The following is a 26,032-nucleotide window of genomic DNA, read 5'->3' as shown; positions in this document are numbered from 1 at the left end:
CCCCACAGACACCTGAGTCACCTCAGACTTGCTCATTAGGGATAAATACTTTATCTTTATAATAAGCTTTTGTTCTGTAAAGCTGCTTTGAGACAATGTCCATTGTAAAAAGCGCTATAGAAATAAGTTTTGAATTGAATTAGCATGTTAAAAATGAATATTTTCGACATGAAAAGAGGAAAACCGCGCAAGCTGAATTATTAGCAAACAAATCAATTTGTTAGCTAATGCCAGCTCAGTAGCCAGTTAACAGAACTCGAATGTGTTTAGAGCGAGAGAAAAAAAAAAAAAAAAACAATCGCCAGAAAACTCAAACATGAGCTACAACATGCTGAAAAGGAGCTCAGACTCGACTTAGTCCAGATCTGTGGGGTTTTATAACCGGTCTAATCTTCTGCTAAAGCTAACGGATCATCAGCGTGTGTCTCTATAGAGACGGCTAGTCCCTCTGTTAGCAAACAGCACTGTTAGCAAAAAGCGCTAACTGTCACGTACATCCTTGAACAATGACATTTCCTTTTCACGATCATGCATTAAACAGAGCACCTGAACACATCTCTATCCGATCAAACACGCTTTAAAAAACACGTGCAGGAAATTAAAAACACGTCTATTCCCTATCCTTATCTATGCACTTATATATTCTACTGACTCACCTGAATATGTTTACAAACTCTCATAGTCCGCTGTGCAGCACAAACGCGCCCCCGGAGGAAACTTAACCTGTCGGATAAATGGTTCCGCTGGCCTTATCTTCAGTGAAGAGTGATATGCTGTATACACTTGACCATGTGGACACTTGACCACCACACCCATATGTGCTTGTTGAACTTCACGTCCCAGATTTTGTACCAGCCTTGCTGTTATAATAAGCTCAAGTTTTCTAGAAAGGCTTTCCACTAGATGTTGGAGCGTGGTTGAGGGGATTTGTGTTCATTCAGCTGGATGAATGAGATATATACAGTAAGAGCAGAAGTGAGATCAGACACTGATTGTGGATGAGGTTGTTTCACAATGTTTAAGTTCATCCCAGAGGTATTCAGAGGGGTTGATCAGTCACGACTCAAGTTTTTCCCGACTCAACCGTAACACACAACGTCTTTATACTGCTTGCTCTGGCACAGTAGCGTTGTCATACGAACACAAATGCCCATAACCGCACCTCGACATCTAGTGTAAAGCCTAACCAGAAGAGTGAAACTTATTATAACAGCAAAGACACTAAATATGGAATGTGATGTTCATCAAGCACATATGAGTGTGATGGTGAGATGAGCAGAAACCTTTGGCCATATAGTGTAATGTGTTATGTAATGTATCTATTACCAAAAATATACTTTCCTTCAACCTAAACTGTGCAGACCAAGTCAAATTTATTCAGGCTTTTCTTGTAAAGATAAATATCACTTATACACTCTGTGGTTTTGAGGCCTTGAATTACTCTTGGTGGCTGATGTACAAATTTGCCTGGACGTTATTATGAAGCTTTCTGTTAGTGGGGTGGCTGCAGAGAAAGGGGTGAGAAGGTGGGGGTCAGAAGAGTAGATAGAAAGATTGCAGGCTAATAGGCCAAAGCCGGGAGTGCTTGAAGCTAGCCCAGCGTCCATTGTCCAGGTCCCTTGCAGAAAAAGAAACATTATTCAAGTCTCTTTCAGGCCACAGAGGAGAAATACAGTAATTATCATGGGGACTTGTTTAAATCTGTGAACTCCCCTCCCTGCCTGTCTCCCCCTCTGCTCCCCTTTCTGTTTGCTCATTGTCTTGGCTTATTTTAAAAGAGGCTCCTCTAATGAAGGACATGAAGGCCTCAGCTAATGGCCTCAAATAAGTTCCTCTCTGCGCCATTGTGAAAGGATAATAGCGATGTGAGCCCCAGCTGTAAATTCACGGACTCCATATTGCGTCTGACGTGAAGCGAGTTGGATGTGAAATCACACTAAATGCTAATGTGCCCCAGAAAAACTCAGAATCTCTTATTTTTTTTTTGTCTTGCTGCTCCCCCCATCCCCCCCTTTTTTGAGAGTCTATTAGAGGAGTCAGTCGGCCCCTGTAAGTGACATTCGGAAATAGAGGGAGGAGTGCAGGAGAGAGAGGACCTTTTCAAATGGCTGCACCATTACAAAGGGTCAAAGCGCTCAATGCTGAAACGGTGAAATTAATGACAAATATGAAATGGTAATCCTTCAAATGCCTGTTTGCATAAATTCAACATTTACATAACATTTGACCCAAGATCAAGTTAAATGATAATTTCCAAGCGGGGTAAGCTATTTGGTGATGATACGCGTGACAGTTCACCAAAAACCTTCAAAAACGTTCAATTTTTATCAAGTGTATACTTTCCAGGATTAAGACCACCTTCTGTTTGAGGGAAAACAAACAAACAAACAAGCAAGCAAAAAAATAATAAATGAAATAAAATAAAACAGCATGCAACTTTGGCAAATCAGATCTGATTAAAAAATTTAAAAAATTAAAAATAAAAAATAAAAACGATTAGAACTTCAATTAGAATGACAGTAAAAAAAATTATTGATTATAAGATAAAACAAATAATAATAATAATAATAATAATAATAATAAAAAAGTAATATTTAGTTACTAAGACTGATTTTACTAATGTGTCACTGTTCCTATTAATTAAACAGTAACAATAAATAAATAATTATTATTAGAATCATTACAGTATTATTTCATAAGAAATGTTTACTGTTCTTATATTTTCAGTGACTTCGATTTCACAATCCCTTGATTAAAATATTTCACCTTTTACATTACTACTGCTACCTATAATAATAATAATAATAATAATAATAATAATAATAATAATAGAATTTACTACAGAAAGTTCTTCGCATGATCATGGTAAGTTGTTAGGGTGTCCTGTTGCTTTAATGCTGGATTTTCACAACCCTTATCCTTCTTTCATATCAGTAAGCCTCAGGAATAAGGATGAATAAGGTTCACCCGTAGCACTGCTTCTTTATCTTTTTGATATTTATTCAGCATCTCTCTCTCTCTCTCTCTCTCTCTCTCTCTCTCTCTCTCTCTCTCTCTCTCTCTCTCTCTCTGATATTTCTTGACCCAGACCCGGCTCCTGTCTTTATTTCCTTTTGCCTGTGTTTGTGGGCACTCTCTGTATTTTGATTACATCCTCCTGCACTGACGACTAAATTATGATTGGGTTTAAGGATGGCAGGGCTTTCATCTGGCCAGTGTTGTTGCGTGCTCTCTTCTCCAACACAAAAGGCCCTGCTACCTCTGCTCTGCTCTGCTCGCTTTTGAAGAGCAGAGCGCCTCTACCGTCCCCATGGAAACCACTGCTCCCTTTAAGGACGAGAGACACAGAGAAAAAGAAAGAGAGAAAGAGAGAGAGAGAGAGAGAGAGAGAGAGAGAGAGAGAGAGAGAGGTGAAACAAAACAAAATAAATAGTAATATAGTGACTGGTGGTGTTAAGGAGCACTGGATCTACAAAGATGATGTATAAACATCTGACGTGTAGCATGGATTAGACACCTGCAGATATAACCTTTAAATAGACGGTAAGATTGACGTAAACTATGAAAGACAAGCCCATCTTTTCAACTGACCCCAGAAGTTTCTATTTACGAAAGCATTGCCATGAGGGTGACTCCATTCGTATATAATGAAACAACGATTCTAAGGACACCTAAGGTTTAAACATACAACAAACAAAACAAACGAAACAAACGAAATTTACTTCAAATTGTTTTAGACGCTGTAACCTGCTGTTGGACATAAACCTGATGGAATATTCCAAATAGTTAACAAAATTGAATGTTTTCAGTAAGTAAATGAAATGAATCCTGTATGAAACGAATGAATGAATTGCCTGAAAATATTATTTTTTAGATCCTTGTTCTTATAACAGCAAAGGTTTAGGGACTAAATCTGAAAGAGATGTTCATAAAGCATACATAAGCACGTGCATGTGATGCTCAGGAGTCCAGGTACTTTTAGCCACATAGTGCCAGTGTGTATATCTTTATTTTCCCTTCATACTTTGTAAATATAATATCTTTAGGAGACAAAAGTAAGGCGAATTGTGAAATAACAAAAGCCTCACCATATACTGACAGAACTTTCCTTTCCATCATAGACAAGAGAGAGAGATATTTATTTATATCCACAGGCATCGCTCTAAACTCGTACACACCTGTGTGCTGGAGAAAAACCTTCTGCTATAACCAACTCACACCAGGAGTCTCAGACTTTCCATTTCATCTTAATAACACTCTGCTCAGAGGAGCACAGCAGCAATCTTTATTGGCACCCAGACCTGAGAACCAGTCTCCGTTCTTATGAACCAAACCCAATTTTCCCGGGGACAATAGCGTCCGCCTGACTTTTCATATCTTTCTTTGACTCCAGTCATTCGTAGCAGTGGTTCTGCTCGCATGTCAGCTCAGGATTACTCGGTTTGGCACTATCTAATCACGTCAAGGATCCTTAAAGCAGTATAGTGTCCTCACATGTGGGCACAGCAATCAGCAGTCCCGGATTGTACATTCGTGAAGCAAACACAGTGATGTGAAGATGTTGGTGTTTTACACATAATACAGCGAATACGGCAAGAGAAAATACGTCTATATAAACCTTTTTATGCTTTAATGTTTCGAAAGCCGAAGTGGAAATGCGGTGCTGCCCTCGTTTGGACAAAACAAGTCAACACCACAGAGTTACTGTCAATGTCGATAATTGAAATTGGGAGAAAAATCCTTAAGAATGAGACAAGACACAATTTATGGTCCTGTTATTATTATTGATTTATTTTACTAACACGTACTCGAAAACACCTACAAAACATGATGGAAAAGTATTTTCTCAGAATCTGTTCTGGTGCTGTTAGATCTTGTATGTTGACATTAATGATGAGAAGACACCACACACACACACACACACATATATACACACACATATAAGGCAACAAGTGTTTGAAAACCTTGACACGATTTGGACGGAACAGAACAGGTCTCATTTGTTTGAATGTTTAAGTCGTCTGTCTGAATAAAACCATTTGTATAAAATATTAAAACAATGCCTAGGATTGAGCAGAAACCTAACACTTTAAATGTATTAAATTAATATAGTAAGTACAGGATTCCTGACTGGAATCTAGCTAAAACTATAAAAAAAAACTAAAAATTAAAAAAAAAACAGTTAGAGTTGTATGTGTGTTCGGCATCTCTAACCCTTTAAAACGGCGCTTTCCGTTCTTCCACCTGAAAGCGCCCTTCTCTGGCAGTAGTGGTATGGTCCTGTGTGTGTCTTTGTGCAGACCAGGAGAAGAGGTTGACCATGCCGTGGATTGGCATTGGACAAGAGCTTGAGATCTGAGTGTGTCAGCGTGGGTGTGTTGAGTATAAAGTACGGCTTCACAGTTTGGGTTGGCTCGTCAGCTTCTTCTTCAGATTCTCTGCCAGCTTATCCAGGAACTCGAAGGTGTTCAGGTAGTCTGCACGCTGCACGCTGCGAGAGTGAGACAGGAAGAGGTCACGGCTTTGTCTGAGCGCTTGGAAAATGTTTTAGATACGAGCGAAAGATACAAAACATGTCTAATCTGCTAGAAAATGCCAGAAGGCCAAACAAACAGTGATGTAAAAGCTTCCATTTATATCATTTAGCGGCAGAGACATTGCAAACACAGATATGTTTCACACCACACTTTTAAGTCTAATAAATACTGTAACTACACATCTGGGATGTCCAGAAAGTCACCAGATGTTTTCTAACTATTGCTCATCACACTTGCAGAAGAAACTAACTTTCTGATTCTGTTTACAAGAGCAAACAGTTATGTTTAGACTGGCACTCTATTGTCCGTGGTGAATGATTAAACTGTCCTGTCTTGCATTGTTTGCACACATGCAATTTATGTAGTTCTGTGTTGTTTTCTGTAGTTGTGAAGTGAGGTGACGCATACTCAGAGTGTATACTCAAAGTGCACACACACACACAGCAGTGAACACACACACACCGTGAACACACACCCGGAGCAGTGGGCAGCCATTTATGCTGCAGCACCCGGGGAGCAGTTAGGGGGGTTCGGTGCCTTGCTCAAGGGCACCTCAGTCGTGGCTGGCCGGAGACTCGAACCCACAACCTTAGGGTTAAGTGTCAGACTCTCTAGCACCATGTACCCAGATGTTTACTGTGTACTGCACCAGCTGTACTGTATATGCATGAAATGACAAAGATTTGTTAGGCAGAGAGTTGGTCAAATCACTACCGACAGGTGATGGTCGCGTTGTTTGGATTTGAATGTGTGGCCATGACTTGAGATTGTTCTTAAGCTCTTAACCTTAATGACCGGTGTGTTGTGGCATAAATACCGTTAACACTCCAAAGGTAATTCGTTTCTTATAAAAGCATTTGTAGTTATTTTTGAAATGATGGAACATCCAAAACAAATTAGTCCCTGTCAAAGCAGCTACATATAAACGTTGTTTCCTCAACCGCTTCTTATTTCCCTCTAAATGTTGATAAACCCAAAACGTACCAGTATGTCAATGTCTCCCCTTAGACATATAAAAATGCTAAATAAACCTATCATCCTCACAGCAGACTGCCACCCAAAATACACCACACAATTACAGTTTGGGGTAAATTTATGCTGCGTATCCACCAAATCTATGTGTTAGATTGACTACAGAACTCATAACACACATTAACATTAACACATCTGATTTGCAGTTACACTACTGTGTGAATTGTTTGTTCTTATAGAATATGAATCACTACATTCTGATTTCTTTCCTCTGGTACTTTGTCTCTATCCACCTGGCACTGATTACACAAGTGTATACAAGTTTACTCGAACCCTTTTTTATTCGGATTCCTATATTTGTGCACATTGGACTGTATAATAAACAGAATGCATGCTGGCCGGTGATATTTTGTGTATTTGTCCTGTAGTGGTTTGTATTGCCTGTTTGCACTGTATTTTGTCTCGCACTGTTTGCACCAGGTTGCACACATGCACTTTATGTGGCTTGGACAACTTACTTTACGTCCTTAGCTCTGTGTTTCTTCTATGTAGCACCATAATGTACTTCACTGTGTACTGTGTCAACTATACTATACTGTATATGGTTGAAATGACAATAAAAGCTTCTTGACTTGACTTGATGTGTCTAAATCTACAGATTTCCTTTAGGAGTTATTAGAAATCAGTGCATTACAAGTCGTGGCCTAATGGTTAGAGAGTCTGACTCGTAATCCTGAGGTTGTGGGTTCGAGTCTCGGGTCGGCCACGACTGAGTTGCCCTTGAGCAAGGCACCGAATCCCCCCAACTGCTCCCCGGGTGCCGCAGCATAAATGGCTGCCCACTGCTCCGGGTGTGTGTTCAGGGTGTGTGTGTGTTCACTGCTGTGTGTGTGTGTGTGTGTGCACTTTGGATGGGTCAAATGCAGAGAACGAATTCTGAGTATGGGTCACTGTACTTAGCCGTATGTCACGTCTCACTTTACACAGAGCATAGTGGTGACCTTTAAAGTGACGTCTTTAAATCAGACTCACTTGGCCATGCCCTTGATACAGATGGCCAGATCTTTGGTCATGAATCCGGCCTCGATGGTCTCAACGCAGACAGCTTCCAGAGTCTGGGCAAAGACCTCTAGCTCAGTGTTCTTATCTAGAGTGGCCCGATGCAGCAGCCCTCGTGTCCAGGCAAAGATGGAAGCTGAGGAGAATAACAAAGTTGATGTAAATATAAGATACAAGATATAAGATAGTAACCTATTTGTTGTATCTTAATGGGTGGATGTGGTAGTTCATCAGTGGTTATGATGTTGGACTATTGTTCGAAAGATTGAGTTTGAATCCCATGTGAACCAAGCTGCCACCGTTGGGCCCCTGAGCAAGGCCCTTAACCCTCAACTGCTCAGCTGTATAAATTAAGCTAAAATGTAAGTCGCTCTAGATCAGGCAGAATGCCATAAATGTAATAAACATACCAATATATAAATCATGATGTATATATTTATATATATATATATATATATACACAGTAATCCCTCACCTCTTCGCGGTTCAAGTTTCGTGGCCTCAGTGCATCGCTGATTTTTCAAAAATATTCATCGAAAAATAAAAATAAACGGTTTCCCAGGATGCCAGACAAAGAGAGAAACTCTCTCAGAAGCTTTGTACATACCCACGAGCACTCATACAAGGCACATGATTGGTTCCCGGCGCGAGATCTGAGCTGATTGGCTGCGCATCATCGCATCCTCTCCCAGCTTCTTCCCTTGTTTTATCTCGCCACTCTCGTTCACTCTGTCAACTGTGTCTCGCGTATTGTGTTCGAAATGAACTTTTCCTTAAGCCCTTACAATGCCTCCTAAGCACCGTGCCCCTGCGAAAGATTCCTCTAGTGAGCCCAAGAGGAAGAGGAAGATGATGACCATCAGTGAAAAGGTCAAACTTAGGGCCAATCCTACTTTGCGGATTTTCACCTATTGTGAGGGGTTCCGGTCCCCATTAACCGCGATAAACGAGGGATCACTGTGCGTGTGTATATATATATATATATATATAAAAGAAAAGTTTTTATTTTGGTGCCATGAAGATTTTGGACCAACCCTGTGAGTATTCAGACATTCTTAGAGGAGATACCAAGTTCATGTGGTCTTTGAGGGCAACAACCTCCTCATCAATACACAATTGTCAGACTGTAGATTTATAATCACACCCTCCAGTGTCACCCAAATGAGGATGAGGTTCACTTTTGTGTCTGGTTCTTCTCAAGGTTTCTTCCATCTAAGGGAGTTTTTCCTCCCCACAGTCACCTCAGACACCTCGGACTTGTTCATCGGTGATAAATACAAACACATTTAAATACAAGTCTAATATTAATCTTGAACTTTTGTATGATATCAATCTTTGTTTAATATTAAACTTTTGTATTGTGTTTCTTATGTTCTGTAGAGCTGCTTTGAGACAATATACATTGTTAGAAATGTTATACAAATACATTTAAATTGAATTGAATTGAATTAAACACCATCCCTGGTGAAGAAGGCACATCAGCAGCTGTACATTCTGAGGATGTTGAGGTAAACCAACCTATGCTATGCTGGTTACATTGTGGCTGCAGAGCCTCATTCACTCAGCACAGAAAATCACTGGACATCTACAGCACCAGATCCAAAAGCACGGGCCAGATATATAATAAAAGACTCTTCTCAACCTGACAACCACCTCTTCACTCTGTTGCCCTTTGGAAGATGTTATCGATCCCTCAAAACACGTACTGTACCTTCAGTCTCCTGAATAGTTTTTATCCACATACTGTACCATTATAGAACTGAACTCCACATGAAGACAATAATCACTTAGTACCATTATAAGCTTGTGCAATACTAATGACTACAGACTCACTATACTAATCCTTCTTACCTTATTTTTGTAACTCTCTTCTTCTACTCTACATACAGTATCTATTCACTTTTACATTCACCCTATTCTGCACATGCTGTACATAGTTAATTATACTATACATCTGCTTACATTTCCATTTTGTCCCATCTTTTTACGTGTATGAGTGTCTATGTGTGTGCTTTTACATCAGAGAGCCTTCATTTCATTGTACAGCCGTACAATAGCAATAAAAGTATTGTAGTGTATTTAAGTTTGTGTGTGTGTGTGTGTGTGTGTGTGTGTGTGTGTGTGTGTGTGTCACCGATAGGGTTTGTGGATGTCTCTTTGCCCTGCTGGTGTTGGCGATAGTGACGTGTGACTGTGCCGTGAGCGGCTTCAGCTTCCACTGTGCGACCGTCAGGACACACCAGCACGCTGGTCATCATACCCAGAGAGCCGTAACCTGAGTGAAGAGACACAGCAGTTCATCTCATAACAACGTATCCATACCACTATAAGATCTCATAGCATCAAGACATATTTTTCCCTGTAAGACATGAAGTGAAGAGATTGAATCAGATGTGTGTGTGTGTGTGTGTGTGTGTGTGTGTTTAGACTCACCCTGAGCCACAGAATCGGACTGCACGTCTCCGTCATAGTTCTTACACGCCCAGATAAATCCTCCATCAGACTTCATGGCCTGGGCCACCATGTCATCAATCAGTCTGTGCTCGTACCAGATCCCCTTAGCCTCAAACTGAGACTTGTATTCTCTAAAAACACATGTATGCAGTGTTTATATTTGTTATTTCTTATATTTGTTACGAATGACCTATTTAAAATTAAATGGACACCCAAAAGGCTCTCTTGTGATGTTGCCTGGGATTTCTTAGAAATTTCTAGAACAAACTCCGGACCGTTGCTTCCAGGACTTTTAATTCTAGGGCAGTTGTGGCTCAAGAGGTTAAGGCACTGGGTTGTTGATCAGGGCATCAGCGTTCAAGCCCCATCACTCCACCACTGTTGGGCTCATGACAAAGGCCCTTATCCATCTCTGCTCCATGGGCGCTGTATCATGTCTGACCCCAAACTTTATGATATATGAAGAAAGTGCTGTAATATACTGTATATGTGACAATATAAAGGCTTCTATGCTATTGTAGTTAGCTAGCATTAAACGACAACGACGACAACCATCTTTGGGAAATGTGCTAGCTTACTTCTCATAGATTTCCTGAAAGATGTCTTTGAAGCGGCCGTCGTATTTCTTGAGGATGGTGTTCTTGGTGCTGAGGTAGAGAGGCCAGGCTTTGGTCAGCGCCATCTGGAAGGAGCTGTGAGCAAAGTCGCGGATGGAATTGTCAGTGTTGTACATGCCCAGTGCCACGCCGCCAGTGCCTGTGGTGGGGCGAACAAGAGAGTCACAACACCATGTTGAATATTTAAAGTAGTGCACATCCGGTTATTTTATAGCATTCATGAAGTTATGAGGTTAGGACTAGAAAATGAACTGAGCCATCAGAAATATTGCTGCAATGTGCGCAGGTAGAACTAACTGGAGTTAAAAAAAAAAAAAAGACCCATATTTAAACAGTAAAATGTAAAGATGGATCCGCACTGCCGTTGCCCGATCAAACAAAATCACTCTGATTCTTAAATCTACAGATTGCAGGCATTTCGTTGGCTACACGCCTATTTCATCAGCGTAGTATTTGCTCGTACACGGATGGGGCATGAACACAAAGGCAGTCCTGCCCTGTGGACAGAGGACAATATACTGCAATATTGACTCGGTAAACATGGAACAGACTTCAGCATGGTCACGTGATCTCATGGGGTCATGAGAGAATAACTCGTTCTGTATTCTCTGGGTTAAATAAGGGGCACGTGATGACTGTGAATACTGGGGAATAATAAGACCGACCATGGTTTAAACCATCTACCTTCAAAGTCATGGACGACAAAGTTGAGAGGTTTCCCTCCATCCTTGGGTGTGTATTTCATCTCTACTCGTCCAGGTCCAGGAACAACGAAGTCTGTGGCTTTGTACTGAAACAGGAAAGAAGAAACCAGTTGCATGCGGGAGAACAATTGGACAAAGGAGGACATCTTGTGGATGAAGTCTGAACTAATCGATTATTTTATTAAAAATCAGTAAGAAACAAATCGTTCATCCTGTATGGATGCTAAACATGTTTTGTTTTTTTTACCTTGTTAGTCTTCACTACAAGCTACAACTCTTTCTTATAACCAGATCACCTCATATACAAACTGTATATATTTTAATTAGAATATTTGGGTTCCAGTTCCATATGCCATAAAACGCCCATTTGCTCGAATTAATACACTGTACGTTTTAAAAACAATAAATAAGTAAGTAAATAAATAAATAATACAGTCACTCTATTTATTGGTAGATATTCTAAGGAGAGACGTCCACCTTTCTAAGGGATTTCTCACAATTTGCTCACTAGGAGAAACTCTTTACACTAAGCATTTTCATGAATACAGGTATCGTTGTTTTATGAGACGTTTGCTAAGATTTCCAAATGTCTAATCAGTGTAATGTGGTCCAGCAAAAAACTAAGCTTTGCCTAGTGATGATTAGGGTTGCAAAGGGGCGGAAAGTTCCCGGTAAATTTCCGGAAACTTTCCACGGGAACTTAATCGGGGGAATTTTGGAAATATTCAAAATTATTGGGAATTTTTGGGAATTATTTGGAAATATAGGAAAATGTATATAAACAAATATATATCATATACAAATATAAATAAACCTTTTGTTTGGTCATAAGCAGACACGCATGCAAGGTCATACAAATTTTAAAAATGACGTCTTGACCGATTTAACTGTAAGTAGAGCTTTAATTGATTATTTCATTAAGTAACACAAAAGCATAATAAACATGATTATGCTTGTAATAAACATAATAAACATTATTTTATAGAGGATTTTTTTTTTCAGGAGGGAGTGATTGTGTGGTGAGGGTCATCAAATAGTCTGTGCATGTGGTAACTCCTAATTTACTGCTTATTAAGAGTTAGTAAGGTAGCTATTAAGTTTAGGTATTGGGTACAAATAATTAAATGAAGATGTAGAATAAGGTCATGCAGAATAAGGCATTAATATGTGCTTAATAAGTAAGTAATAAATAGCCAATATTCTGTTAATATTCATGCTAATAATGTTAAGCTGGATATCTCTGGTCGCAGGTGTTATGCGCATGTTATGCCTTAGCTTTAAAGGCTCCAAGTGCAAAGACTTTAAGGTCTTTGGCTGCAAGTGTTTGGTATCTGAAGCCTTAGAATACTTTCACACTCATTTTTATCCTTCTGCATCCACCCATCCATCTTAAGCTCCTAACACTTTCCGATCTTAAGAGCCCTTTTAAGGGTTAAGATGCTTTATGAATAACTTTTATCTTTACTAGGATCTTCTCTTTCATTTTTTTTAGGAGAAACGTCCACATTTCTAAGAATTTTCTCACAATTTGCTCACTAGGAAAAACTCCTTGCACTGAAAATGTTTGTGAATACGGACACAGACACACAGACACAGACACACACACACACACAGACACACACACAGACACACACACAGACACACACACAGACACTAGCGGTATTAGCTTCAGTCAAGCTCCAGTTACTTCAGTATTTCAGCACCATTACAAAGCTAATACCATCATACGACCCTGGTACATGACCTCTGCTTATCACACCGATGGAGAAACAGCACTGGAGTAATGGACAGTAAATAGAGTAAAAGTTACGAGCAGAAGTGTAACATCCAGACAGAAGAATCACCACATCCAACAGACAGTACTATGTGATTTCACTACTAATGATTCATCTGTGTTTGATAAAAGTCCAGGGTCTTATTATGTGTCTATATCAGTCTACTGGATAAGCACCGAGCAGCTGCTGTAAGGTCACATGCATAACCAAGCCTAAGTGCTGTAGTGCCGATATGCAGAATGTCCACTAATGCCCATGTTCTGTGTATTTATAAGAAAATAAGCACATACTAATAAATTAATAAAACCTTCTGAATCTGAATGTGCAGCAAAACCTTGACAGTAAAAACACGGCTCCATGCTTAAGAGCAAAAAAAAAAAAGAAAGAATCTAAAAGATTATGAACTGGTTTCTTGGTTAATCGACCGCTGAACTCGTCTCGTTGAATGTCTTACAAGCGTATTAACCCCCTTGATCTTTCTCACGTTATGTAGTGTTCCTTGGAAGTGAAGTGAACTTAATAAGAGTTCTACATGTCGTAGGTCATTGGTCTATACAAATCAACCCAAATAAGATCTGCAAATCTGTTTACAGGTAAAAAAAACAAATCTACCCATTGTGACCTTTTGTTGCTGTGAAAACAGTGAATTATTTCCCTCCAGCTCTATCTATCTATCTATCTATCTATCTATCTATCTATCTATCTATCTATCTATCTATCTATCTATCTATCTATCTATCTTTTTTCTAGTTTCTTGAATCGAGAAAGATGCAGATAAAGACAATTATTAATATATAATATAATCTTCTTCTACTATATAATATAAATCTTCTGTTTCCACTTCTTCTGTTTTAACTCTATCCTCGGCATCCTCTACTCTCGCACCAAATAACTTCATATCCTCTTTCTACACATCTATATATCTCCTCTTTGGCCTTCCTCCTGACCTCTTACTTGGCAGCTCCATCACCAGCATCTTTCTACCAATATAACCATCTCCCTCCTCTGTACATGTCCAAACCATCTCAATCTAACCTTGTCACCAAAACAGCCAACCTGAGCTGTCCCTATGATGCACTCGTCCCTAATCCTGTCCGTCCTCGTCACTCCTAAAGAGAACCTCATCATCCTCATCTCTGCTACCTCCATCTCTGCCTCATGTCTTTTCCTCACTGCTACCGTCTCTACCCCATACAGCAGCGCTGCTCTCACTACTGTCTTCTACACCTTTCCTTTGACTCTTGCTGACACTCTTCTGTCACACAACTCCCCTGAAACTTTTCTCCACCCACACCAACTTGCCTGCACTCGCCTCTTCACCTCTTTTCAACACTCCCCATCAGACTGGATGGCTGACCCAAAATATTAAAACTATATACAGAGATGTCTCGAGATACGAGTTTAATTCGTTCCGTGACCTTGCTCGTATCTCAAGTTGCTCATATCTCAAAACGATTTTCCCCGTTTAAATGAATTGAAATCCCATTAATCTGTTCCAGCTCGCAAAATTCACTCCACTTGTTTTGTTTATGTGTTTTGAATATGAAAAATGTACAGTACCTGTATTTATAAATGACAAATATCGTATAAAAACATACAGTAATAAAAGAGAATGTTAAAAAAAATAAACTGGTTTTACTTTACGGGAGATGCGCACGGAGGCTGAGGGAGGATTAAACAGGAGGAATTTTGTCTCGTACGTACACTTTCCCTTTCGTTCACTTACTCGCTACTGTACACTCTTAATGCTACTTTACACTTAAATGGAACTTAACTAAACTTCACTAAAATTAACGAACTTAGCTGAAATTCTCTTAACTTAACTAAACTTAATTGCTACAATTTCTGTTTTCTTTACATTCATTTTGCTTAATTTTCTTCATCACTTTTCTCTTCTCTTGTTTTTGCCTTTTTTGTCACTCTTTACTCACTAATATCTGCCGGTCGTTTTAATAAAAACCTGTGGTGTAGTCGTAATTTAAATTTTGTAACGGATCCAACGCTCAAAACGGATCCAAAAATGACGTCTCCGCAGATGGTCGGCACCTCACGCAGCACCTTTGCGACTCTCCATAGGAAATGAATGACTTCCGGTTTATCGGCCGTCGTTTGTCGTGTGCAGCGGAAAGGCGGCTTTAACCGAGTGAGACGCGGGAAGCTGAGGCGAGGGAAACAGAGCACACGTGGTTGTTGGGGATCTTTGTTTCGGCAGCGGCGGCAGCTCGGATGCTCGTATCTCAAAAATTTGCTCGTATCTCACGGCAAAAGTTTGGTCGAATCACAAAAAATTCTTATCACGAGGCATCACTGTATACAGTATATATACATACCTGGTCTCCATGGGCGTGTCTGCCGATGATGATGGGTTTGGTCCAGCCGGGCACCAGGCGTGGGATGTTTTTGCATATGATAGCTTCGCGGAACACGGTGCCGCCCAGGATGTTCCTGATGGTTCCGTTGGGGGAGCGCCACATCTGCTTGAGCTTGAACTCCTCTACACGATTCTCATCAGGCGTGATGGTGGCACACTTGATGCCCACGTTGAAGCGACGCACCGCCTCAGCAGCTTCCACCGTCACCTGGTCATCGGTGGCATCGCGGTTCTCAATGCCCAGATCATAGCTGGAACAAGAAACAGATTTACCCTGAATGTAATGATACAGAGCTGTGGAACGAGACCCTGAGTGAAGGAAAAGGAAACATTCGGGCATCTAAAATGTTGCAACGATACATTCGCCGAGTTCATTGATGTTAATTAGAAGTAACAGAAATAGAAGAACAGCCTTTGTCACATATACATTACAGCAAAGAATTAGTTTTTCTTTACATCTCCCAGCTTGTTGAACTGGAATTAGAGAATCTGATAGGATACACTACCCTGAAGCAGAGAGGGTTGCCACTTCTGGAGCTTTAACCCCTGACTTTCTGACCAACAACCCAGAGCCTTAACCGCTGAGCACCACTGCCCCTGAACTAGTGTACACTGGGGTAATAATAGCAGGTCAACTTTATGCACCCTTCCTTTCTTGATGTGAAAGCAATACTCTCTAATCTACATTATATATATATATATAGCTTTATAAATGCTTCAGCTTTCAAAACATCTCGATTTTAATTCCATTTTTCAGTCTTTGGCTGTCTGCATTTTTAGTTTTCAGAGCAAATACTTCTCCAGACAAGATCTAAACTCAGTCAGAATTGCACAAATCCAAACACTAGCTCTAATTGTTAGAAATAAAGAAATCTAAGAAAATAATTATTAGTAAGTGAGTAATTTATAAAGAAGAAGAAACAAGTGGACCAAAGTGCTGTACAGTACAGTACGTAGAAACTTGGTTAAGATCACGGCTATATATAATATTCTCAGAGAGGATACTGGATTTTCACCCAGTATCATACAAAAAAAACAGAGTTTCCTTTAGGTTCGATAGAGAATCTTTTATATGTAATCATCCACAGGATGCGGAAGGCACAGATCAGTGCCGCTAGTCATTGAAATTTTCTCTATACTGTATGTAGCTAACTCTGAAAGGTGCTCTCGAATGATGTGTTTATGAACGACAGATTTTTAGAAAAGATCAAACACTTGATTCAATTTGTGAAATAATTCAAAGTGTAATGAGAGAAAGGTTCTGCTGTTTTCAATAGTAGAGTGAGTTTGTTGACTGTTGGATGGTGTTGTAGTTTTTGTTTGAATAAATGTACATTTCATGTTTGAATCTGCTTTATTTTCTTGTATAAATGTGTATATGATAATAATAATAATAATAATAATAATAATAATAATAATAATAATAATAATAATAATAATAATAATAATAATAATTTTATAAAACATATTCTCCCCATGCCTCAGGGGTTTCTCTTCGGTTTCCTTTATTTAACTGTTGTGTGAATGTGTGTGTGATCGTGACCTTGTGGCCCTATTCTCCTGGTTCACCACAACCAAGTAGGATGGACTAATGGAAAGATGGATGGGTGGAAGAAGAGGAGGAAGAAGAAGAGGAAGAAGAAGAAGTGACATATGGCTAAGTACAGTGACCCATACTCAGAATTCGTTCTCTGCATTTGACCCATCCAAAGTGCGCGCACACACACACACACACACACACACACACACACACACACACCATGAACACACATCCGGAGCCGTGGGCAGCCATTTATGCTGCGGTGCCCAGGGAGCAGTTGGGGGGGTCGGTGCCTTGCTCAGGGCACCCGAGACTCGAACCCACAACCTTAGGATTACGAGTCAGACTCTCTAACCATTAGGCCACGACTTGCCCCAAGAAGAAGAAGAAGAAGCCTTGAGTATTAAGCTTCACATTCCTTCTAGTGCCAACAAATGCCACTTCCGAGCCCAAACAGCCCAGGTTTCCTGCATAATACACATATCCAAATGTTTATGTAGATTATATATCTACATGAACATCAGAATAATTTAGCCATTTTTATCCACACATTCTAAACACTGATGCTTGCCTACAAAGCCAAAATTAGACCAGCTCCGTCTTACCCCAAAGCTCTTATCACTCCTCACGCTTCACCTCGCACCCTCAGAGCTACCGGCACTGCTCGACTGGTCCCACCATCTCTCAGGGTAAGAGGTAGGTATACTGTACATCAAGACTCTTTTCTGTTCTGACAACCAGGTGGTGGAATGAACTTCCCTTAGATGTCAGAACAGCTGAGTCACTGGCTATTTTCAAACAACAGGTGAAGACCTACTGTACTTTTTCCTGAAACGCTAGCTCGTATTTTCCTGTTTATTTTTGTGTATAAAAAAACTTTAGTATGTCGCTCTGGACAAGGGGGTCTGTCAAACGCTGTAAATGTAGAAATACTCAGTTTGAGTTCTAGCACCAATCCAATCGTGATATACTTACAGAAATATATGTGTAGTTAATAATAATAATAATAATAATAATAATAATAATAATAATAATTTTCCTTTCTATAGCGCCTATAAAAGTAGCATCTCAAAGTGCTTCACAGGAGAAAAAGGAAACATACAATTATACAAATAATACGTTAAAATAAGCAAGATATAAAAACACTCCAAATAAGAACATACTATCAAAACAAGTAAGTTAAAAAAATCTATTTCAAGTAAAAGCTACCCTAAAGAAATAAGCTTTAAGGGAGGATTTAAAGACACTAAGGGATTCTGCTTGCCTAATCTGACCAGGCAAAGAATTCCAGAGTCTTGGAGCTACAGAAGAAAATGCCCTATCACCAGAGATGGGGGACTCGAGGCATATGACTTGACTCGAGTCAGACTTAAGTCGCAAATTTGAGACTTGCTTGACAAATATTAAAAAAAGACTCGACTTGACTTTGACTTGACATTCATGTCTTGAGACTTACTTGTGACTTGCACACGTGTGACTTACTCCCAGCTCTGCCCATCACCCATAGATTTTAAACGGGTATGTGGGACGATTAAAAGGCCAGTTCTTGAAGAGCGAAGTCCACTAGTTTGACTGGATCTTCTGAGAAGGGTAAAAGGTCCATAAAACAGGAATCACAGCAGCATAAAGACTTCACAACTCATGACCTGAAACCCCAGTGAGAATCTACACAGCACATGCTCTACAATAAAGCTGTCTAAATGAAAGCTGAGCATGAATAACAGGATTCAGTTTTTCTCTGCATGTGAGCCTTAAAAAAGAAAATCTAGATCCTTTTAGTCTTAGAACGCTGACAGAGATGTATGTCGAAAAGATTATTTACATTATTTACTGTAGAGTGTTCCTCTCAAGGTTTCTTCCTCATGTCCTCTCAGGGAGTTTTCCCTTGCCGCCGTCATCTCCGGCTTGTTCATTAGGGACATACGTATATATATATATATATATATAGTTTGGAAAAAATAATAATAAGAATAATAAAAAAAGGGATAAAAATAATAAAAAAAAGGGATAAAAATAAATACATGCACATATACAATTAATGTTTAAAATTAATAAAAAAAATTACTTAAAATTAATTTTTTTTAATTAATTTTAAACATTAATTGTATATGTGCATGTATTTATTTTTATCCCTTTATTATTCTTATTTTTTTTATCACATATTTATTTCTTTTTTTCTCGCTCTCTTCTGTTCCCATACTTCTGTAAAGCTGCTTTGAGACAACAGGAATCAAAATGCGCTATACAAATAAATAGAATTTAAATTTGAAGTATAAAAAGGACGTTCTAGCATGAGATCTTTGCCATGACTGAGACTGCAGAAGTTCACGAGCTTATTTGTTATCTTGCATCTAAGTTCTTGTGTTTCTGAGCTCTGCCTATTGTGCTGAACTGGTTATGACCTTTTACCTATATTCCCTTTCTACATTCCAAACCATGGGGCAGAGAAGTGCAGCTACTGAAATGTAGTTATAATATCAAGTGTTAAAAGAGAAATAAATAAATAAATAAATAAATAACAGATCCACAGATCCATAACTGACGTCTACATTTGTTAAATCCTGATTATACTTCTCACCGTTATTCCAGACTTTTTTCTTTCTAAATACTGGGAAGAATTTCATCCATACATGCAACATCTCAAAAGGCTCAACAGCGGCTTTTAAGAGATCCTGGGATTTGCAAATCTTTTGGTCACTATAATCATAATAAAACGATTCTTCAACTGATCTTTAAGGGATTTTAATGAGTTCTTAGTGGTCACCATCAACCGTTTTACTGTAGTTACAGAGGAATCAGAAACGGTGTTAGGAGTAAACGACGGGTTTCTTCCACACACAAACTGTACTTATTATGAAGAACCTAAGAAGATGAACGTGCCCTAGATTTTGTGTTATTTTACACTACTGATCAATCATAACAGCTCATCTTATCTTCCCACCTAACATCTGACACTGAATGTGAAACCAGGTCAGATATAAAATTCAATTCAATTTCAATTCAATTTATTTGAAAGTAGCTTTACAGAAGTATGAAAACAGAATAATAATTGTAAAGTTTAAAATAAGTTACTATTTATCTCGAACATATATCTTTAATAAACAAGCCGGAGGTGACGGTGGCAAGGTAAAACTCCCTGAGACGCTAACTAGACTCAGAATTGAACCTCCTCCTCATTTGGACAATAAATAATGTAAATTTGAATATTGTCTTTTCTACAACAATTTTTAGTTGAGTGGAATTAAGCAGCCAAGAGCTCTTGAGGAACTAATAGATCAGCACAATGATTACATGATTACTCTCATGTATCTATACATTTTTCTTTTAAAACTGCAGAATCCATCAATTTAGGGAATGAGAATGATATCAGACACTTCTTAAACTACAGTCACGTGCCCCCAACACGTGAAGAGCACAAAAATCGAGTTCATAGTACGTCTGTGTGTGCAGTGTTACAGTAACCGTGTGGCGTCACTCACGAGGTCCAAAGGTTAGGTGGCGTTATCCAGAGGCGTCACATAGCGCTCTTAAAGTACCAACATCCCACACAGATCATCCAATAAAATTCCCCAACCGTGTGAACAACTAGACTATTTGGCAATCAGGTCAAGTTCAGAACATCTATCCGTTACATAAAGCACTATTACGTTCATGAAAGTTCACTGTACAGCCAACAGATATAGAAATGAGTATAACGTGCATCAGGTGTTGTCCTGAAAGATAGATTTCCTTTCTGAAAAGATGACTATTTAATATGAAGCAACATGTGTAATAATTGCTTAATACATTAGCAAAGCTAATAGAAACTCCAGACTATGAATCTACAGTGTTAAAGGTGAAGGATTGAGGAAATGAAAAATTATAAATGTAATGATTTATATACACATATATAAACGATCAGTTCTGCTTTATGTGTCACAATTCTAACTTTAGATTGACTAACAAAGGAGCAGCAAAAGAGAAGTGCTGTGCTGCATTTCAATAAACGAAGGATTAAATGATGTTTTTTTTTATTGAAACACATTCAGGAAGAAAAAGAAAACAACTTCATTCAACATTGAATCTGCAACCAAGCAGCCATGCAATCAGATCGTATACAATGGCATTATTCACAAAAGCATATTTCTCTACACAATACGGTGAAACAATACATTATATATGCTATTTGTATTGACATTCGATTTTAGCTCATATTATTTATAGACATAACTCTGATAATGGTGTGTAACAAAATGAGGAAATTGTGCCTATGTTTAATGGACTCCACTTTGAGAGCCGTAACCTTCCATGACGTTTTAGGAAGCTGAATTATTTTGTCCGTGAACGTGTTTACTCACACTTCATACAAACAGTGATAAAATCAGGAATCAGGTTAGACTTGAACATCATCATTACACTCCAGGGAGCCAACAGGAACATTTATATAATTGTGTATCCTGCTGTGTTTAATTTCTCTCCTGTTAGACCTTTCTCTCTCTGTCTCTGTCTCTCTCTCTGTCTCTCTCTCACCTGTGCAGGTCTAACTCCAGGTAAGGAAAGATGAGCTTCTCTTTAATCAGCTCCCAGATGACTCTGGTCATCTCATCTCCCTGCAGCTCCACAACAGATCCAGCCTTGATCTTCTGTGCCATTCTGGATACTGAAAGAGAAAAACGCAGGATCTGATCAAACACGACACGACACACCGCCACGGCTCACGCTCAACTCTGAAATGAATGAATCCTATTCAGGTGAGCCTGGAGGACCTGTGACTCAGCATTTTTCTTTCTAACCCAACTGACAAGGAGCAAAGGAGGAAGCTGGGTAGGTTGCACAACATCTCAGTGTGGTACAAATTAGTGGAGTTTCTGTAAGATTTTTTATTTAATAGAAATAAGCATACAGGCACAGGCAACATCAAGTGCACAGTAAAGCAATAATTACTGTTGCAAATCTCCAAACCAAGCCTAATAATAAGAGGTGATAGCCATGACAGGTGACTGTTTTTTTTTTTGAGTGACTCATATTGTTGCAAAGAATAAAATCTGATTAAATACCCCTTCCCACCCACACCCAAACACAAACACATAACCTCTCACACACACACACATACACACACATATATATATATACTGTAATACCTCGGACATTTATGAGATATGTCCCAAAACCCGTCACGAATCACGAGGAATCGGTTTGTTTGGTTCGATTCATTAAAAATGCTTTTTTCTAAATAATGACCAAATTTATTAAAGCACTTTAATTTAATTTAAATCCGTAAATGCACGATGTATTACTGTATATCTATAATTTATTAGTTTTATTAGGATGTGAACTCCTATATGCTTATAGTGTATCATTGTTTACACACATCACTGGTCGCTCAGTTCCAGTTCCTGAGAATCACTTTTGTGTTCGGTTCTTTATTTGTGTGTCACTCTATTCATAAACTGATCCGTTCGTTATTAGCAAACCGGCAGCGACTCTTCCGGTAAACACACAAGCTCCGTTTAGAACATTAAAACACAACAAATCGACTCGGGTCATCAATACAAAATGTCAATACATACCTTTACTTCACAGATCGAGTATAAATAATCAGAAAGATGAACTGAAGATAAACTCAGCTGTTGCTAAGGTTATTATACATCAGACTCAAAGACGACTTGGCAAGTGGGCGGGTCTTGTATTGATCTGATCCTTTGATTGGCCAGTACGTGGCGTCTGCAGACCAACCCCCGGCCAATCAGAGGTAAGTCGGAACTAAATTAGACCGCTTAATCCCGCCCACAGCATCCGCCTTTAGGGTAGAAGGTTATGGCGTTATATAAACAATCACTTTAACAATGTTTACACGTGATTGTACAATGTGGTCCTCGGTGATATTACTAGCAATTGTTGACACAAAAAATGCTATTCTTATAACATTAATAATGCATGTATCTCGTGTACAAAGAGGCAATTATGCATAATCAGGGAAGAAAATGACAGAATTGTATATAATCTGAGGAAACCTGACCTCCTCCCTAAAACCCATCTAGATAGACTAGGCATGGTCTCTTTGTACCAGAGAGTTATGTAAAGTCGCCACGCCTAGAGCATTGGTTCAGCAGATAATACCATATCATAACATGTATAGGCTTAAGTAAGGATCAGTCAAGTCTTCACCAGTTTTTTTTAACCCTTTGGAAACCTTCAGGTTCTGGAAACTATCAAACCCAAACCTTATCTAATGATTAAATGGCAATCGACAAGAAACAGTGGTTCAAAGTACAATTAATAGGTACAAGATGAACTACAAGACTGCAACGCACAGTTCAAACAGCATAAAAATTAATGGGTGCCCCCCTGCCCACTCAGGACTTGTACCATACAAGAACCAGAAACCGGGCAGGAAAAATCACTACTGACCCTTCACACCTGGACATCCTCTTTCAGCTCCTCCCTTCTGGCAGGAGCTACAGAGCTTTGTTTACTAAAACTGCCAGACACAGGAACAGTTTCTTTCCCCAGACAATCACCCTGATTAACAACTCACCATAATTATATTCCCTGCTTCATATCTATAAGTACTGCATTATCAGAACTGTCAGTCATCACATCATCCATATGTTACACACTACTGCTGCTGCATATTGCACAAAAAAGCATAATATTGCACAATACTGTTATTTGCACTACCATGCACTTCTCACACTGTATGTACATAACTGATCTGTCATATATTCTGTATTCATATTTAATACTCATACTGTCTATATTGGTTCTCATCGTCTGTATTGTCTTGTCTTGTATAGTGTTATTTATGTCTGTATTGTCTTGTATAGTATAGTATAGTGTTATTTATGTCTGTATTGTCTTGTATAGTCTGTATTGTCTTGTATAGTATAGTATAGTGTTATTTATGTCTGTATTGTCTTGTATAGTCTGTATTGTCTTGTCTTGTATAGAATAGTGTTATTTATGTTTGTATTGTCTTGTGTAGTATGTATTGTCTTGTCTATATTCCCTTTCTACATTAGTACAGTAGAAGTACAGAAGTGCTTAAGTCTCTGTCATTGGATACATTAACTCTGGTTTACTAAGTAACATACGTACTTAAGATACCATGAGTTTAAAACATTGTTCAAAGTTTATTAATTACATTTTTTTTAAATGCAACAAACAGGGAAAGAAGTGCTAGTTGAAGTGTTTCCTGAATAAGTAGGTCTTCAACCGTTGTTTGAAAACAGCTAGTGACTCAGCAGAGTCTTGTAGTATACTTACATCTTAACCTGAGAGATGGTGGAACCAGTTGAGCAATGCAGGTAGATCTGAGGGTGCAGGGGGCAGTTCGAGGAGTAATGAGGGCTTTGAGGTAAGAGGGAGCTGGTCCGTTTTTGGCTTTGTAGGCAAGCATCAATAATTTAAATCTGAATCGCAGTAGCGGGGTGGTATACATAGTATAGTATAGTGTTATTTATGTCTGTCTTGTCTTGTATAGTATAGTGTTATTTATGTCTGTACTTTTGAGAGTCACAAACAGCTGGAGCCAAATTCCTTGTGTTTGTCAACACACTTGGGCAATAAACCTGATTCTGATTCTGTTCAACAAAAGTTGCTGTTAGATTCTTAGTCATTACGCACTGTTGCTGATCATAAGGGAACGGGGATCAAGGCTAAAAGTACGCACACACCTGACCATCACACCCAAATGCATTTCTTCCCCAAGCTGTTCGAAGCTCACAGCTGTGTAGGATGTCATTTTGCTGTAGTATTAAGATTTCTGTTCATGGAAATGAATAGGTCCAAACCTGTTCTAGCATGACAATGCCCCTGGGCACAAAGTGAGCTCCATGGATAAGGTTAAGGCTGGAGTGGAAGAACTCGAGAGCACCCCAGACCTCTTAACCCAACATCAGTGTCTGACCTCACTAATGCCTTGTAGATCACAAATTCTCACAGCCATGCTACAAAATAAAGTAACAGCTCATGTTGGTGTGATGGTTGTAATCTAATCTAATCTAATCTAATCTAATCTAATCTAATCTAATCTAATATTCTCTGAATTATGAAATCTGAACAAGATCTCAGAAACAAACCAGCCAAACAGGGATTATAAAACAGTCCATTTTACAGTATGTTTATATTATATTATATACGGGAAGTCGTGGCCTAATGGTTAGAGGGTTTGACTCCTAACTCTAAGGTTGTGGGTTCGAGTCTCAGGCCGGCCACGACTGAGGTGCCCTTGAGCAAAGCACCGAAACACCCCCCCCCCCCACCCGCCACCCCCCCACCCCAACTGCTCCGGGTGTGTGTTCACGGTGTGTGTTCACTGCTGTGTGTGTGCACTTTGGATGGGTTAAAGGTAGGGTCCCCATATTTCAGAAAACTTAGTCGGGCCGAAAACTAAACAAAAAACAAAACAAACGTGTAGCCAATGAGCAGAAAGGGGCGGGGCTTGTTCAGTGCGCATGTGTGACATTAGCAGAAAGCGGTTTTAACATTGACATGGAGGATAAAAACAAAGAAAGAAAGTGAAGAAAGGCTTACGATAAGGCAAGAAGTAGGACGTGTTAATATAGGATCAGCTTTCCAACGCTGGAGAGAACTGAAGGAGCAGGAAGTTGGCGCATATTCACAGATTGGAGTTTCCCGAGTCAATAACTCCTGAGTTAAACGCTGTTACTACACAAATAACACAATAACGCTGTTGCTACCAATACAGGGGTGGGACCCATTTGGGTTAGGGGCGTGTTTGTTTTGGTGATTTTATATGTCAACATTGGCTTTCAAAAATCGGAGACCCTGCCTTTAAATGCAGAGAACGAATTCTGAGTATGGGTCACCGTACTTTGCTGTATGTCACGTCATATCGCAGCCCTTCTGAGCCACAGCAGAGGTTTCTTTGTATGACCGGAAGATGGCGCTGTTTCACAGATTTTTCCAATAACGCACGCACTTAAATGGCACAAAAGGTGCTATGAATGCGTGTGGCGCGGATCCCTGTACATTATTGTAGTAGTGTTGTGTTCCTCTACC

At 39.3% G+C, this 26,032-nt stretch overlaps 2 protein-coding genes across 5 annotated transcripts in view; both read right to left on the bottom strand.

Moving 5' to 3' along the window:
• plekhm3 (pleckstrin homology domain containing, family M, member 3) overlaps nucleotides 1–745 on the bottom strand; it is a 37,297-nt gene extending 36,552 nt beyond the window's left edge. For 2 of the 3 annotated variants that reach the window (XM_047815067.1, XM_047815068.1), the window contains exon 1: nucleotides 657–740. The gene's annotated coding sequence lies outside the window, so the exon portion shown is untranslated. Of the gene's footprint in view, nucleotides 1–656 lie in introns of all 3 variants that reach the window. The other variant, XM_027143593.2, reaches the window with a different exon arrangement.
• A 4,025-nt stretch (nucleotides 746–4,770) lies between these two features.
• Nucleotides 4,771–24,432, bottom strand: idh1 (isocitrate dehydrogenase (NADP(+)) 1). Of its 2 annotated transcripts, none has more exons than XM_027143610.2 (9): nucleotides 24,275–24,432; nucleotides 21,539–21,668; nucleotides 15,449–15,740; nucleotides 11,324–11,429; nucleotides 10,601–10,778; nucleotides 10,002–10,153; nucleotides 9,703–9,843; nucleotides 7,542–7,704; nucleotides 4,771–5,491 (listed from the first exon to the last, which is right to left on the bottom strand). In XM_027143610.2, the coding sequence occupies exons 1-9, from the start codon at nucleotides 24,405–24,407 to the stop codon at nucleotides 5,398–5,400; spliced, it is 1,389 nt and encodes a 462-aa protein (XP_026999411.1). In that variant the 5' UTR covers nucleotides 24,408–24,432; the 3' UTR covers nucleotides 4,771–5,397. The 2 variants fall into 2 exon arrangements, with proteins under 2 accessions (XP_026999411.1, XP_026999412.1); XM_027143611.2 differs by lacking the exon at nucleotides 24,275–24,432 and adding an exon at nucleotides 22,579–22,730.
• Between the last annotated feature and the right edge of the window lie 1,600 nt (nucleotides 24,433–26,032).

Source organism: Tachysurus fulvidraco, chromosome 6 (assembly GCF_022655615.1).
Source record: "Tachysurus fulvidraco isolate hzauxx_2018 chromosome 6, HZAU_PFXX_2.0, whole genome shotgun sequence".
NCBI classification, from domain to species: Eukaryota; Metazoa; Chordata; class Actinopteri; order Siluriformes; family Bagridae; genus Tachysurus; species Tachysurus fulvidraco.
This window is presented reverse-complemented; position numbering and strand designations above follow the sequence as displayed.